General features: G+C 33.0%; 1 protein-coding gene across 1 annotated transcript; it reads right to left on the bottom strand.

The window, feature by feature from the left end:
* Nucleotides 1-8,790: 8,790 nt before the first annotated feature.
* On the bottom strand, nucleotides 8,791-10,697 carry LOC131858503 (cytochrome P450 76T24-like). Its single transcript, XM_059211753.1, has 2 exons — nucleotides 9,801-10,697; nucleotides 8,791-9,669 (listed from the first exon to the last, which is right to left on the bottom strand). The coding sequence occupies exons 1-2, from the start codon at nucleotides 10,695-10,697 to the stop codon at nucleotides 9,043-9,045; spliced, it is 1,524 nt and encodes a 507-aa protein (XP_059067736.1). The 3' UTR covers nucleotides 8,791-9,042.
* Between the last annotated feature and the right edge of the window lie 4,548 nt (nucleotides 10,698-15,245).

The following is a 15,245-nucleotide window of genomic DNA, read 5'->3' as shown; positions in this document are numbered from 1 at the left end:
CATTAATGGCCAACATTACAACTGACAAATCAAAAACTAATCTAAGACAAACTGATCTTTCTAATCTAACAGTTTAAAATTACAACTGTAGCATGGCAGTGCATAGCGGTGAGGCTCATGCATCACACGTCAACATACTCCTCCTTGATGCTAAGACGTATAATATGATCTCAAAGCTTCGACAAACTAAATCTTTGCAACTCAATATGACCTTGTTAGTACAGATGTAATTAGCAATAAATGACTTTTGTCAAAGATAATGGATCGGGTTTTATGAAAATTATTTTCTCTCATCGAATTCAATGATTGCAGTATATGCAAGAGACATGGACATTCATCAAAGCGGAAGGGAGAGCGCACAGAATTCCTCGAGCAGATGTCATCATAAGGAATGAGTTATGAAATGAAATGATCTCAGACAAGGACCAAATGGATTCGTTTAAAAGGCTTGAGAAACTTTCAACCAAATGTTATTTGGACCAAAGAATTTTATCAAATAATGTTGTTTGTTATTCCGCTGGTAAACAAAATGCAGCGCATGCTAACTATTCGATAGAGTAGTTAGCAAAACGGGAAAAATTCATTGTATTCTAATTTGTAATTAATAAACAAGTTGAGTATTGGCAATGTCCATCTAGCTGACAGAATGGATTCAATTACATAGTTTTTTTCGGAAATGTTTATGCAGTATACAGGATGTACATTTGATCATAAGTATAATTAATTAAAAATAAAAAACGTATTGTATTTTAATTTTTAATTAATTAATAATCACAGTCAAAAGTGCATTTTGTATGTTGCATAGACAAAAGTGTTTGTTGATGTGTTAACTAGAATATCTATATTTTGAAAAACTTAACTACGTTGAGAGATATGTAATTTGAAAATATTTAATATTTATAAATAATAATAAAAATTTTGATCAGTAGATGAACAAAATCCATAAAGCAATGGTCTTTATACAAAGTACTAGGATGAAAGAACCAAGTCAATTGTTATAAGGAGGAAGCCTTCCAAGTCAGTTACTCTCACTAGAATTGGTCCAAATAGCCTATACATGCAAAACCTCATGATTGACTCGAACACATCCTCTAACAATTGTCACATGAAATGAAATAAAGTAGAATTGATAACTTCTTTTGCTTGATCTAAAATGCATTCACAAGTGTCAATATTGTGCTTGATTAAAGCCCTATCAAAACGATCCGATGAACCATGAATACTACCTAATCTATTCATTTTAAAAATCCACTAACACATGCAAAGAGATGCCCCTCTCACATCCCAAGAGCCTCATTCACTATCATAATCTTCCAAAGTTGTAACAAATTTAATATCTTTAGGAATGTAATCTTCTTGCACCAAAGTATTAGCCAAAATTTTAACTAGACCACATGTTGAAGCAAGTCCATTTTGATAGGTCAACTTACTTCTTAGAAGAACAAAAAGAGTCCCATGCTACAAGAGAAGTATTCTTCTTAGCCTCTAAGCCACTCTAAAGGATGGTCCTCATTATTTTTTCATTGAAGACAAGAAAAAGCATAGGGATTTAAGAGAATACATCATAAAGACTGCGACAATGACTAACATAATTTTAATAGGCAAAAAAATGTCAACACAAGAGAGCAATGTGTCTTTCCAAGTGGAAAGTCTAGAATTGTTAGGAAAAAGGGTGTTGCACACCTTGTACTATAAGAAAATAATTATTTTAATCATGTGAAATAGATATTTATTTTGGTGCATTTTTTGAGATTTGTTTAGCCACATTAAATATTTTTGGGGATTCACTTGTAAAGATGTGTTGTAACATTGGTTAGATAATTTATGTGTGGGTTGTACATTGAAAATATATTTAATACTGAAAAATTGTTAGTGCCAAAATGTAAATAATAGGGTCAATGATTTTGTACTCTCATTATTTTGGAACACATGGTTGAGCCAGTACCACTTGGTGGTTTTGTATGAGTTTGAATTTATTAAAATAAAGTACATGTTTAGTGATTAAGGTTGACTATGATTTGAATTGATCTCTCTTGTAGAGTGCATATGTGAAGCATGGCATATGATGTTTTATTGATTGTCCATTATGCTTGGACACATGGATGATTTATGAGAGGAGGTTTATGGTTGGAGCATGCATTGCAATGTTTCATTGCTAGATAAGACATTGAGTGTGGATACTTTTGGTAGTTGTGTTTTTCCCTTATGGGGGCTTTCCCAAGGTATATCTTGTATGATCTTGTGATAATTTTTTTAATCTTTGTATTATTCTTATTTTGTAAACTTGTATATAATTTTTCTCTCATAGAGCTAAATGTTGGAAATAGTTTGATCAACCTAGTAATTTCCTAACAAGAATGGATAGATGAAATCACCTTATAACAAAAAATAGTTCTTCTAGTCCATAAGAAAAAAGGAATCTCAAGTTAATGTTGAGAAGAGTACGAAGTTTCAATCTCAATATGCATTAAATTCTATGACGAAAGTGTTAGTTTACTTTTTTCTAATTACAAAAGGTAAAGTCTCTAATGTTTAGCTCAAGGAAGGATAAAACAATGTAGACACATCATCCATGAATTAAATTCTATAGTTCACCCAAGATGTTAGGTTGCACATGGTTAAATTTGGAAGAATGTCCCACCTATTATACTGTGCAAATGTTAACTTGTATAGTCCACTCGTGTGAAATCATTCAAAAGTGAATTTATCAATCCATGACAAATGCTAGTTTATATAGGGGTTAAGATTCATTGTCCACCTCAAATGTATAAATTAAAATTATGCAGATATTTTAAACCCAAATCAAGCCATGACTGAGAAAGAGAAATCTTTCTTATTCTAATGTGTTCTACATAATAATTTGTAGTATAGAATGAATTTAGTTTTAATATTAAAAATCAATTAAAAAATCAATTAAAAAATCAATTATTTAAAATCAATTAAAAAATGAAGTATTTAAAATTGAAGCTCTAAGTTTTATTTTTTATGATCAACTTAAAATCATAAACATAAATATCTATTTAAAATGGTTTTAAAAAAATAAAAAATAAGTATTTACTTTTAATCGGTCATCTTAATTAATTAATTAATTATCTGATAGGTTATTCCTTGTGAGGGAGCTCCCCACTAGAAACATGTCTCACACTAGGAAATTAATGTCGTCTTTCCTTTTTTCCATTCTATTGGCCATTTTTTCCTTCTTTCCCACCATTTTTTTCGCAACAAATCATTGTTGCGGCTCAAGGTAAAGAAAAATAATATAACATCTGTAGGAAAATGATGGCAATTTTTTGAGGGGGGATGAATATTCTAAGATTTTTGTTAGTTTAATCAATCTAGATTATTTTCTCAAAAATCAAATTCTTTGAAGCCTTACTTTTGGTAGATGATCAGATAAATAGTCAAGTTTAAACATGATGTTCTTCAATATGTTCATCTTAATCTATTGAACAAGATGTTCTTTACTATGTTCTTCTACTTTTAATATGTTATTTATTTTCTTCTTCTAATTTGTAATTTTTTTGTTTTATCTTCTTTGTAGTTATCTACTTACAAAATTTACATAGAAACAGATGATGTAGTTGCAACGACCATGGTAGACATGTATGCAAAATGTGGAAGGATAGACAAGGAACATGACTTGTTTGATAGAATGCCTCAAGGAAATGTGTTCTCATAGACTACAATTATTAGAGGATATCGAGGAAATACATTTGGCAAGGTAGTGCCAAATTCTACAACTTTTGCGAGCATACTCCCTACCTATACCAAAATGGAAGCTTTGGAATAGGGTATGGACATCAACCAAAGCATATTGGAAGGGTGCTTTTGTCAGATGTTATAGTTGGAAATTCTCTGTAGACATGTATGCAAAGTGTGGAAGCAGTGACAAGGGACGCAAACTATTTGACAAAATTCTAAAAAGAAATATGGTCTCCTAAAATTTCATGATTACATGATATGCACATAATGGATTCATTGAAAAGGCTTTATAAACTTTCAAGAAAATGCAATTTGCAGGCATAAAGCCAAATTTAACAATCTTCGCTAGCATCCTCCATGCCTGTGTCAAAATAGAATATTTGAAAATAGGGTATGAACATCCATCAAAGAATAGACAAAGCACGATAGTATTCTTGGAAAAAGATGTGGTCTCATGGCTTACAATGATTGCACGATAAGCACAACAAGGATTTATTGAAAAAGCCTTATAAACTTTCAAACAAACGCAATTGGCAGGTGTAAATCAGATTCAACAACCTTTGTCAGCACCCTCCATACTTGTGATAAAATGGGAGCTCCAAAACAAGGCATGGACATCCATCAAAGCATGATGAGGGTGGATTTTTGTCAAGTACCATAATTGGAAATTTTTTGGTAGATGTGTGTAGCATTGTAAATTGTAGCCTTGCACAATTTTATCTACACCTAGAACTCACTTTCACTTTCCAACCTCCTATGCCTTGATATTGTTTTGATTATGATCACGCCCACCTTGATTCAATATGTTATACACTTGAGTGAGACCATGTTCAAATTTGGATCCTAATTAAAAGGACCAAGACACCCTAGGTGTCGTGGTCCTCCTAAAAGGGGCCCAAATTTGGACCTTGCAATGGTCACACCTTAAAGGCAATAAAACATTCTTGGTGTTAGCTTGCCCCAAAATTTCAAATATATTTTGTACAATAAGGTATAAAATAAATCCCAACCTATTCATTTTGATATACATGATCTCTCTATCAAGATCTCAATTGCACTTTTCCAAATTCAAGTGAGTAAGCAATCAAGAATAATCAAGGTAGTGAAGGAGATATTAAAGTTCAAATTTTAAGCATTCGTGATGGCATCCATGATCAATAACTTATGAATACATTCTACATGAAATTATCAACCTTGGCATGAAGACTTCAATGCAACATTCATCAAGGTATCAATTTCCAATTCAAGCATTTCAAGTTCAAATCTAGCCTTATTCTCAAAAGATAAGCTTTCACAAAAGAATTTTCATTACATTTCAATTCAATTCAAGAATTTAATTCCAAACTCAGGGTTTGACCTAAGCCAAACCCCCATCAAAAACAATATTTTCCTTCTTTCTATGTACATGTGATAGATTTAGGAGCCACAAACAAAGATTTTGACAGAAGAGATGATAATGATTAGATCTAACTTTTGTAGAGGCAAAAACCTAAGGAACGGGATGAAAATTCTGCCATGGTCTCAAAAGTTTTCGATGAGCTTTAGGGAACAGATTCTGTGCAACATCTTGATTCCAAAATATTCCAGTCTATCTGCATTTGGCATAAAGGATTGTAATGCAAATTGCCACATGGTGTCAGGCTTTCAGGTCGAACTTTCTATCACTAATGCTTTTATGTTTCTTCTGCTCATATTTGGCCTCTTGTCTACATTTTGTATTTGTATCTTGTTGTCTCTGTTATTTTATGTCAATTCTTCATCATTAATCCTAGACTTAGCATTTAAAATACATTCAAATCAGTTTTAACTAAACAAAAAGGATGAAGAACTTAATTTGCATTCAATCCTATTGCATTAGATCAATTGAGTTCTCCCTTCCTTCAATGTTTTTGTTGGAAAGTTAGGTCATTTCCTATTTTACAAGGATTAACTTGTGAAACCCTAATTTTCCCATCCATCACATTTTGGTGAGCCAAACATTGTACTTGTATTAATTCTAATTTTTTATTCTTAGATCTAATTTGTACGCTTTTAATAAAACTATATTTGCACTCGCATATCTAATTAATTAACATAAATTTAAAGGTTTAATTCACAAAAACCCTAATTTATTTTGACAAAATTAACTTGTGTTTGCATAATTTTTCATTTATATGCTTACATATGATTATTATTTCAAGTTATTTTCATATTTAGAAGTATTTAGTTATTACATCTCTCATTTCTTTAGAATATCCAATTAGTTAGTTAATCATTTTACAAATAAATTGCATTTCTTAACCATATATATAGCTTGTATTATAAAAAATAGTGTGACTCAATATCTCCTTCTTTATGCATGAATATTGAGGGGTGTGAGCCTACATTGATAACCTATTCCATGGGAATTTGGGTGAAGCCTCAATATTTACACAAGGCATACCTAACATTATGGAGAACAATTCATCTCATACTTCTCATGATGCTTGGATGACTCACATACTAGGCTTACTAGTGAACAATTGTGGAATGTTGACAATGAGTTGGATGAGATTCAACAATGGATGGGTCAAGAACACCCAAATAGTGAGTCAATCCCCTTGATTGAAGGGTTGAAGAGAATGGTTCAAAGTGATAAGATAGGTGTGGAAGTGTTACATGGTATTGCTCATGTTATTGATACCAATATTATTCCTATAAAATTTTGTGTCAAAGCTCTTGGTTACTCTATTTCTACAACTTGAGAATTCTACTCCTATACCTACATCCTTACCTAGTGTGTATATATACTTCTTCTATCATGGATAACTCTACAAAAAATGTTAATCCTACACATGTTAGTCATGTGGGAAATCCTATTAATAAATACTCTTACATACCTCCTTCCATGAGCCTTCCATTTGTTTACTAACTATCCCCTTGACCAACATACTATAAAGTTCTACCTCCTTATTCTCAACCTCCACCTACCTATCACAACACTATACCTCCATCACAATCTAGCATGTTCAATTCCAAGTCATCCAATTAAGCCACTATCAATAGCCTAACTCAAATTGTCTCATCCTTACAAAAATAATTGGCTTCTTTAACCAAATCTAAGTTCAATATCCCCACATATGATATAGTTAGCCCACTATCTATTGATGTGGTTCATGTGGTTGCTCCTAAGAATGTGGAAATGACCCAAATGGAATTATATAATGGAAAAGGTGACCTGTCCACTTGTGTGAAAATATTCCAAACCTTGTGTGGTGATTTCTCTCATGATCATAGACTCATGGCAAAAAAGAAATATTGCACTTTTAGAGATAAAGCTTTGCAATGGTATTTATCTTTTCCTCCTTATTCTATCTATTCTTTTCCACAATTGGCCAATGCATTCAATAAACAGTTTCAACATAATATTAGTCCTCAAATTACTTCAGTGATTTGATTCATTGTAAGCAAGGAGTTAAAGAAAAAGTGACTGATATCATTGGTGGACATAAAAATTGACATTCACAAATTGCTTATCCTACTCCTGATGACACGGTGCCAAAAGAATGGAATTTGTATATGAGAAGACAATCTTTTTGGTTGCCTATTTATTGTAATTTCAAAAGGAAGAAGAAGAAGAAGAAGAAGAAGAAAATTGCACACCTAGCAATTCTATTTTATAATCTAGAAATCAAGTTTGCTTTGTCACCAACATGGACTTATTGTTTCAGGGCTTTCAACAACTACTAAAAACAAAAAAGGGCTTTTCCTACAAAAAAAATTTTCCTTATTACTGCACTCTCAATGCAACTCAAATCTACCTACATTCTTAAAATACTTATACAAATCTTGTTCAGCTCAAATGTCCACCTCACACATGGTGCCTACCTACAAAGGAAGTTGACTAAAATGGCATAACAATTCACATTTAGACGATAATATCTAGATGTCTAGGTGTCGACCTCCTAGTGGATCTTTTATCTGATCCTAAGATTTATAGGAAGAACTTCATTCTACTGCTTGGATCTCAAATGATCTACCACAAACAGAACCAATGGAACAAAGCTCCCATAATGAACAGGGTAAATAATGTTGATATCATTGTGCCCTTGGTAAAATGACATTAATAGGATGTAGTGGGTGATTTGTTGGTCAAGGTAGTTTGCGTAGCCATTGATTCAATCATGGTAGACGTCGATTCGGTCATTAGGGTAATGCAAAATTGTTTTACCACGTGACAATTTTTTAACTAGAGAAGACCTTAGTTTTATTTTATTTTATTTTACGCATGAGGAATATCTCATTCATCTAGAAAAAAATTCTAGCATGACAAATCTAGTGTGAGAACTATAGAGATAAAGTTTCTAGCATGAGAACCGTATAGAAAAATTTTGCAACTTGAAACATCAGTAAAATTTGGAGGGTGCTTCCCACCTATAATAGCCTATCAGCTAATAATGACAATTGGGTGCAAATAAAATTCAATAATAGAACTCGTATCAAGAAGCATTACTTTGGTGGTTAAGATCGTGGTATTTTTAATATAGAAAATGACATACAATTAAATAAATTATTATTTTATATATATATATATATATATATATATATATATATATATATATATATTAAAAATCAAACTAAACTAATATTGATAAATTTGGACACTTGTTGGAAAAGTTGGTATTAGCATTATGGATATGAGAAGGGTTAATAATACTATATTTTTATATATTTAATACAATATGGGTTAACTCTTGGAGTTAGAGTAAATTTTTTTATTTTTTTATTTTTTTAAATTAGGTTTTCTTGTTTTTAAAAAGTGGGCATGACAACATCTATAACCACTTTTGATCTTGACAAATTTTCTATCCTAGAAATAAAAACATAAGTAAATTAGAAAGAAAAAACCTAAGTATTTTTGAAAAATAAATAAACATTGTTTTTAGTTCTACAACCACTATTTAATCACCAAATATCCTAAGAAGATGAGGTGAGATCATATGGTAGATAGTTGTGAAAGGTGCTAGAAAGAATATGACTTACAACAAATTTACAAAAAAACATAAAATATGAAAAATAAATATAGAAATAATATTATATTGATTTGCTTCAAAACCACTTTATAGAATATTACACACCTTTTCAAAAAAACAATGTCCTTTGATTAACATATTCAATACAAATATAACTCATCATGGATGATCCATTGATGCCAAACCCTTTATTTATACTAATTCTACATAAAGAAACTACTACTTCCCAAACATGTGAGATAAAGGGACAATATATGTGTTTTATAGCTGAATACCAAAGTAACTAATTAGGAAGAAATAGATAGGGTCGTAAAGTGAGCAACAACATTTTCCCCTTTCCTAGTAGCAATCAGTTATAGATATGATGTGGTAGGCGAGGTGTGGGAATTGCAACCAGATGTTCTGCCTTTTGTAATGTGATTCCAAACTTTGCGCTCATATCTAACTTTTCTGGATTCTGTCCATTGGGAAGCTGCCAATCAAAACATTGAAGGAGAGTAGCCACTACTACATGAACTATTTTATGAGCCAAAGGGATCCCTGGGCACATTCTCCTCCCTGATCCAAATGGAAGCAATTCAAAATTTTGCCCTTTATAGTCCACATCTGAGTCCATAAACCTCTCTGGAAAGAACCTTTCTGGTTCTTGCCATACATTAGGGTCCCTTCCAATCGCCCAAACATTGACAAACACTTGGGCATCCTTAGGTATAACATATCCCTCTATTTCACAAGAGTTAAGGGCTCTATGGTGGATCAGAAGGGAAGAAACTGGGTGTAGACGAAAGGTTTCTTTAACAACTGAATGAAGATAAGGTAGGTTGTCAATATCACTTTCTTGCACTCTTCTTTCTTTCCCCACTACCTTGTCCAATTCGTCCCTCACCTTTTCCATTACCATAGGATTTCGTATGATTTCTGACATGGCCCATTCAATTGTGTTACTAGTTGTTTCACTCCCTGCTGTGAACAAGTCCTATAAACATAACAAACATCAAAATCATCTTGTTAAGAAACTCTCTCCAAACTAAAACTAAAACTAGATATAAGACGGACAGCTAGTGATCTCATACTTTGTTTGCAGGATAGATTGATAGATATACTTACATAGAAGAAGCGTGTGATCTCAAACTTTGCGAGCTTCTCCCCAGTCTCGGTCTTACTCTCGAGCAAAATATCGAGAAAATCCTTGTCTGCCTCCTCGCTTCTTGTCCCGCTCTGCAGGCGCTCGTCGATATATTGATCGAAGACTGCAAACATAATCCTAAAAATCCTAGTCATCTCCTTCCTTATGCCCTGCGGGTCGAAAGGCTTCAGGAAAGGAAAATAATCAGCCCAATTAGGCTTGCCACCAACAAAGAGCATCTCATTGAGCGCTTTCTTAAACTCTTTAGACTTTTCCGACTCGTCCCAGTCGAACATGTCCTTGGAAAATAGCATGTTGCCCACCATATTGAAGCTGGTGAGGAAGGCAGCGTGGCCGATATCCAGAGGAGCTGAGGTGGACTTATAAATGGCCCTCATCATGCTTCTCACTTGCTCCCGCCGCAGCTGGTGGAGTGCCTCCAGACGCTTCACGGTGAACAGCTGGGTGGTGCAGATGCGTCGGAGAGTGCGCCAGCGTGGCACGCAGTCCCTCCACACCAGCGAGTTTTCTCCGTACTCGAGACACTTGGCAGCCTCAATCATTGTACGTGCTGACAGGGATTGATCCTGCGTTTGGAGAACCTGTCTGGCCATGGCGGGCGAGGAGGCCACCACAGTTGTCCGCCATCCGAGGTGGAGGGTCATGAGGGGGCCATGGATCTTCGCCAGCTCAGAGAAGGACTCGTTCACATTCTTGCCCACCTGGAGGATGTTGCCAATCAACGGCCAGGGACGCGGTCCAGGTGGCAGCCTCTCAGATGGCTTGCTTCTGAGCTTTGTGAGCATGTATACAACACTAATGACTGTGGCTACTACACAATAAAAAATGAGGGTGCTCAAAGAACTTGAGAAATCCATTGCTTTGCTCTTTCTCTCGTTTCGAGCTCAGTTGCTGCGTATTTTCTTCTGCTCAGTCTGCTCTTTATATAGGGAGGCAGAAGTACACCCCTTTTGTTGGGTTCTTTGTGGTGGAAGAATCCAGTCAAGGTTCAAACAACGTGCAGAGAAAAATGATCTATGTTGTTGGCTTGGAATAAGAACTTGTGGCTTGAGTTGGTCTAAATTTCAAATCATTCTTAATTGTTGTTTCTTAAAGTTTTGGGGTCATATTATTTGTTCCTGCCCACAGGTAGGATACATATGCATCCGTTCGATGCATTTTCCCTTTTAAACTGTCCAATCATTTTTCAGAGTTTTAAAAATTTGAGTGTCATTCTATAGTTTTTATATTTATGTATATTTAAATGATTTAAATAAAATTATTTGTCTGTTTTCCTATTGGCTAATAGGAGTAACAATAGTGTAAACATTATATTTATTTGCTTTTATTTAAAAATAATAATAAGTTTCCAAACTTTAGACATTTACTTCAATTATTAATCTCGGTTTACATTCCAATTGCTGCGTGTGGGACCCGGTAATTCCATACCTTACGTAAATGGATTTAACTCTCATTAATAACCAAAACGTACTTCATCTATAAAATGAAGCCACCTCTATTCCATTTGTATTATAGTTAAATTTATAATAAATATTTTTATTTTCATAGTTTGATAACAATAACTTCTCTCCTCTCCCCCTCTCCTCTCTCTCTACCTATATTTCTCTCTCGCTCTAGTTGACTCTCTGTATTCTTCTATCATAGTACCACATGTAGCTCTATTTCTCCATCTATATGTAGCTATCTCTTCCTCTTTATCTCTACCTCTCCCTATACAATTATCTCTTTTTATCTATTTCTCTCTATATCTCTCTACTTTTATCTCTCCCTATACGTCTTACTCCCTATATGTCTATCTTCTTATCTATATCTCTCTATTTTTATCTCTACCTCTACCTCTACCTCTACCTCTACCTCTACCTCTACCTCTACCTCTACATCTTTCTATCTCTTTATCTATTACTCTCCTTTTTCTAATGGCAGGAACTTGACGCTTTGCGTTCTTGTTAAATATTATGTCACATTATCTTTCTTTTTTTTTTTGAAATGTTTGAAAGGGGAGAAAAAAAAGTTAGATCAAAGGTACACCAAATCATGTTTTATTAATGTGTGAATCTGATCACATGATTTGTTGCTTTTTACATGTAAGAAATATATTTGTATCAATTATGGGTACTCATCATCAACATTAACAAATTTAAAGTCACGGCTATGGGTCCAATATTGTTAAAAATATTTGGCATCAAATCAAAAATCAAAGAAAGATTCTTTTATAGTCCAAAATGTTGGGGAGTCCGTATATGGGTCAACAAATGTCATAGTCCATATATGGGTCAACAAATATTACATGTAAGGAATATATCTTGTTTTTTGTTGAGGTGTTTGAAAGGGAAGGAAAAAAAAGTTAGATAAAAGTGATTGTATAATTGTACACCAAATCATGTTTTATTGATGTGCTAATGCGATCACATGATTTATTGCTTTTTACATGTAAGGAATATTTTTGTGTCAATTATGAGTACTCATCATCAACACTAACAACTTTAAAGTCACAACTATAAGTGCAATATTGTTAAAAATATTGGGCATCAAATCAAAAATCAAAGAAAGATTCTTTTATAGTACACGTTGTTGGACGGTCCGCATATGGATCAACAAATGTTATAACAACTATTGGAACATGCTCAACTATTGAAACATTGTTTTTATTGGTTTACTTTTTTTTGTATATTTCATATTCTTGATCATCTTAATTTTAATGATGGGTAGATAATTATTAAAATAATGTCTTTTTTTCTTATAGCTGTTTTGCTAGTTGTTTATAAATTTATTGTTAGATTTGATTCATGTATGTTAAATCATCTTAAGCTATAACCAACTAGAGCAATTCTTTTAATTAATAAAATTGACCCTATATTGCATGCCTTGGCCTATATGACTAATAACAAAAGTAGGTACAATATCATAAGGCACCTAGACACAAACCTTTGATGGAAATAATCAAAACTATCTTGCTACAAAATATTAGACAAAAAATAAACTATAATAAATACAAATTTGTAGGATGAAAGAACCAAGAAAAGAGTTAAAAAGAGGAAGCCTCACAAGTTAGTTACTCTAACTAAAATTGGCTACAATAGCCTCTACATGCAAAACCTCATGTCTAACTTAAACACATCCTCTAACAACCATCACATGAAAGTAGAAATATTCGTCTTAGCTTCTAAGACACTCTAAAGGAAGGCCCTCATTATTTTTCCCATAGAAGACAAGACAAAGTAGAGGGATTTAAGAACAGAAGTCATAAAGAATGGGACAATGGCTAACATAGTTCTAATAAGCAAAAAATTTCCAACACAAGAGAGAAATATGTCTCTTCAAGTGGAAAGTCTAGAATTGTTAGGAAAAAGGGTGTTGTACATCTTGCACAAGAAAAAGATTATTTTAATTATGTGAAATAAATATTTACATTGATGCATCTTTCAAGGTGAGTTTAGCCACATTCAGTATTTTTGGGGTTCACAAGTGTAAAGTTGTCTTGTAATATTGGTTAGATATTTTATGTAGAAGGTTGCACATTGAAAATTTATTTAATATTGCAAAATGTTTGTACCAAAATTAAATATTAAGGTCAATGATTTTGTGCTCTTATGGTTTTGAGACACATGGTTTATCCAATACCATTTGGTGGTTTTGTATGATCTTGAATCTATAAAAAGAAAGCACACATGTTTAGTGATGAAGGTAGGCTAAGATTTGTAATGAGCTCTCTTGTAGAGTGCATATGTGAAGCATGACATATGATGTGTTATTGATTGTCTATTATGCTTGGACACATGGATTATGTATTAGAGGACACTGATGATCCAAAAATATTCACTTGGACCATGTATTGTAATGTTCCATTGCTAGATAATACATTGACTGTGGATACTTTTGGTAGATAGGGTTTTCCGTCATGAGGGCTTTCCCAAGTTATATCTTGTATGATCTTGTGAAATCTTTGTATTATGCTTATTTTGTAATCTTGTATGCAATTTCTCTCATAGAGTTAAATGTTAGAAATAGTTTGATCAATCTAGTAATTTCATAACAAGAATGGAAAGACGAAATCGCCTTCTAACAAAAAATAGTTTAACTAGCCCCTAAAAAAAAAATCCCAAACTAATGTTGCAAAGAGTACCAAGTTTCAATCTCAATATACATCTAATTCTATTGTAAAAAAATATAAACACGTCATCCATAAATTAAATTTTATAATTCACCTGATATAATTGGTAGCACATGGTTAGATTTTCCCACCTATTATATATTGTGAAAAGGTTAAGTTGTATAGTCCACTCTTGTGAACTCATTCAAAGGTTAATTTTACAATCCATGACAAATGCTAGATTATGTAGGTGTTAAGATTCATTGTCCGCATGAAATGTGTAAATTTGCCAAATTGTCTTCTTTCGTTGCGACGTGAAATAAAAAATCAAGCGAGGAATGAAAGACATTGGTCCGGTCAACAAGGATTTAATAGAAAAAAACAAATAAACTAGTGAGTCAAACTATAGGTTTAATGAACTTGTCATGTAATTACTTCTACGTCTTTATCAAAAGTACCTGAGTTTGTGAGGTTCTTTGTGAGTGGACAATTCCAGTCAAAGTTCCTAAAAATGTGCAGAGAAAACATGACACTATCCGCGTACCTGTTTATATTACAAAGTCGTTCGGCACTAAATATTGCTGAGATTTGTCACATCATGGAATATGTGAACAATTTTCGTAGCATCAATTTTCGTAGCATAAATAAATAAATAGAATACCCTAATTAACATGTGTATATTAACTTAAGATTCAAATTTGTTCTCTAACATTTTCCAGCTCTCACTACTACTAGCATATCTATCTTAAATTTATTTAATCTATATAAAATACATCGAGATATATTGAGGTGTTTAATTTTTTCATCGTTTCACTTTATTATACATTATTAAATTGAAAAATTCAATGGCTCCATATATCTCAGTGTATTTTATAATTATATTTGTCATAGGCAACTTGGAGGAGTTTAACAAATTGAATGAAGGAATTGATTAAATTAATTTTCACTTTATCCTTTGCAACTAATGTTGGTCCCAACTCTCTGGAATGCCTAAAGGATGCAATCATGGTGTTGAATTATATTAGTGATGAAGTCAAAGATGTTCCAAGGAATATTGTTGAAGCTAGAAAAAGAGTTACCAAGTGAAAGATTAGAGTTGGAGCCACAGTTGAACCTGTAGCAGAAGAGTTATCACCAATTCTCTCCAACTTCAAGGCGAACAAGAAAAGAATAAATCTACAGGTGGCACAACTATCTTAGGGCAATGTAACTAATACAATAGCAAAAGACCAAGAGGCAATAGATGATGCGACATAGCTAGAAGATGAAGAGACAAATGAGGATGTGGAGGTTCTTTAGTTAGTCTATTTAATTT

The sequence above is a fragment of the Cryptomeria japonica genome, chromosome 9 (assembly GCF_030272615.1).
Source record: "Cryptomeria japonica chromosome 9, Sugi_1.0, whole genome shotgun sequence".
NCBI lineage: Eukaryota > Viridiplantae > Streptophyta > Pinopsida > Cupressales > Cupressaceae > Cryptomeria > Cryptomeria japonica.
Note: the sequence above shows the minus strand (reverse complement) of the source record. Positions and strands in the feature narration are given on the sequence as shown.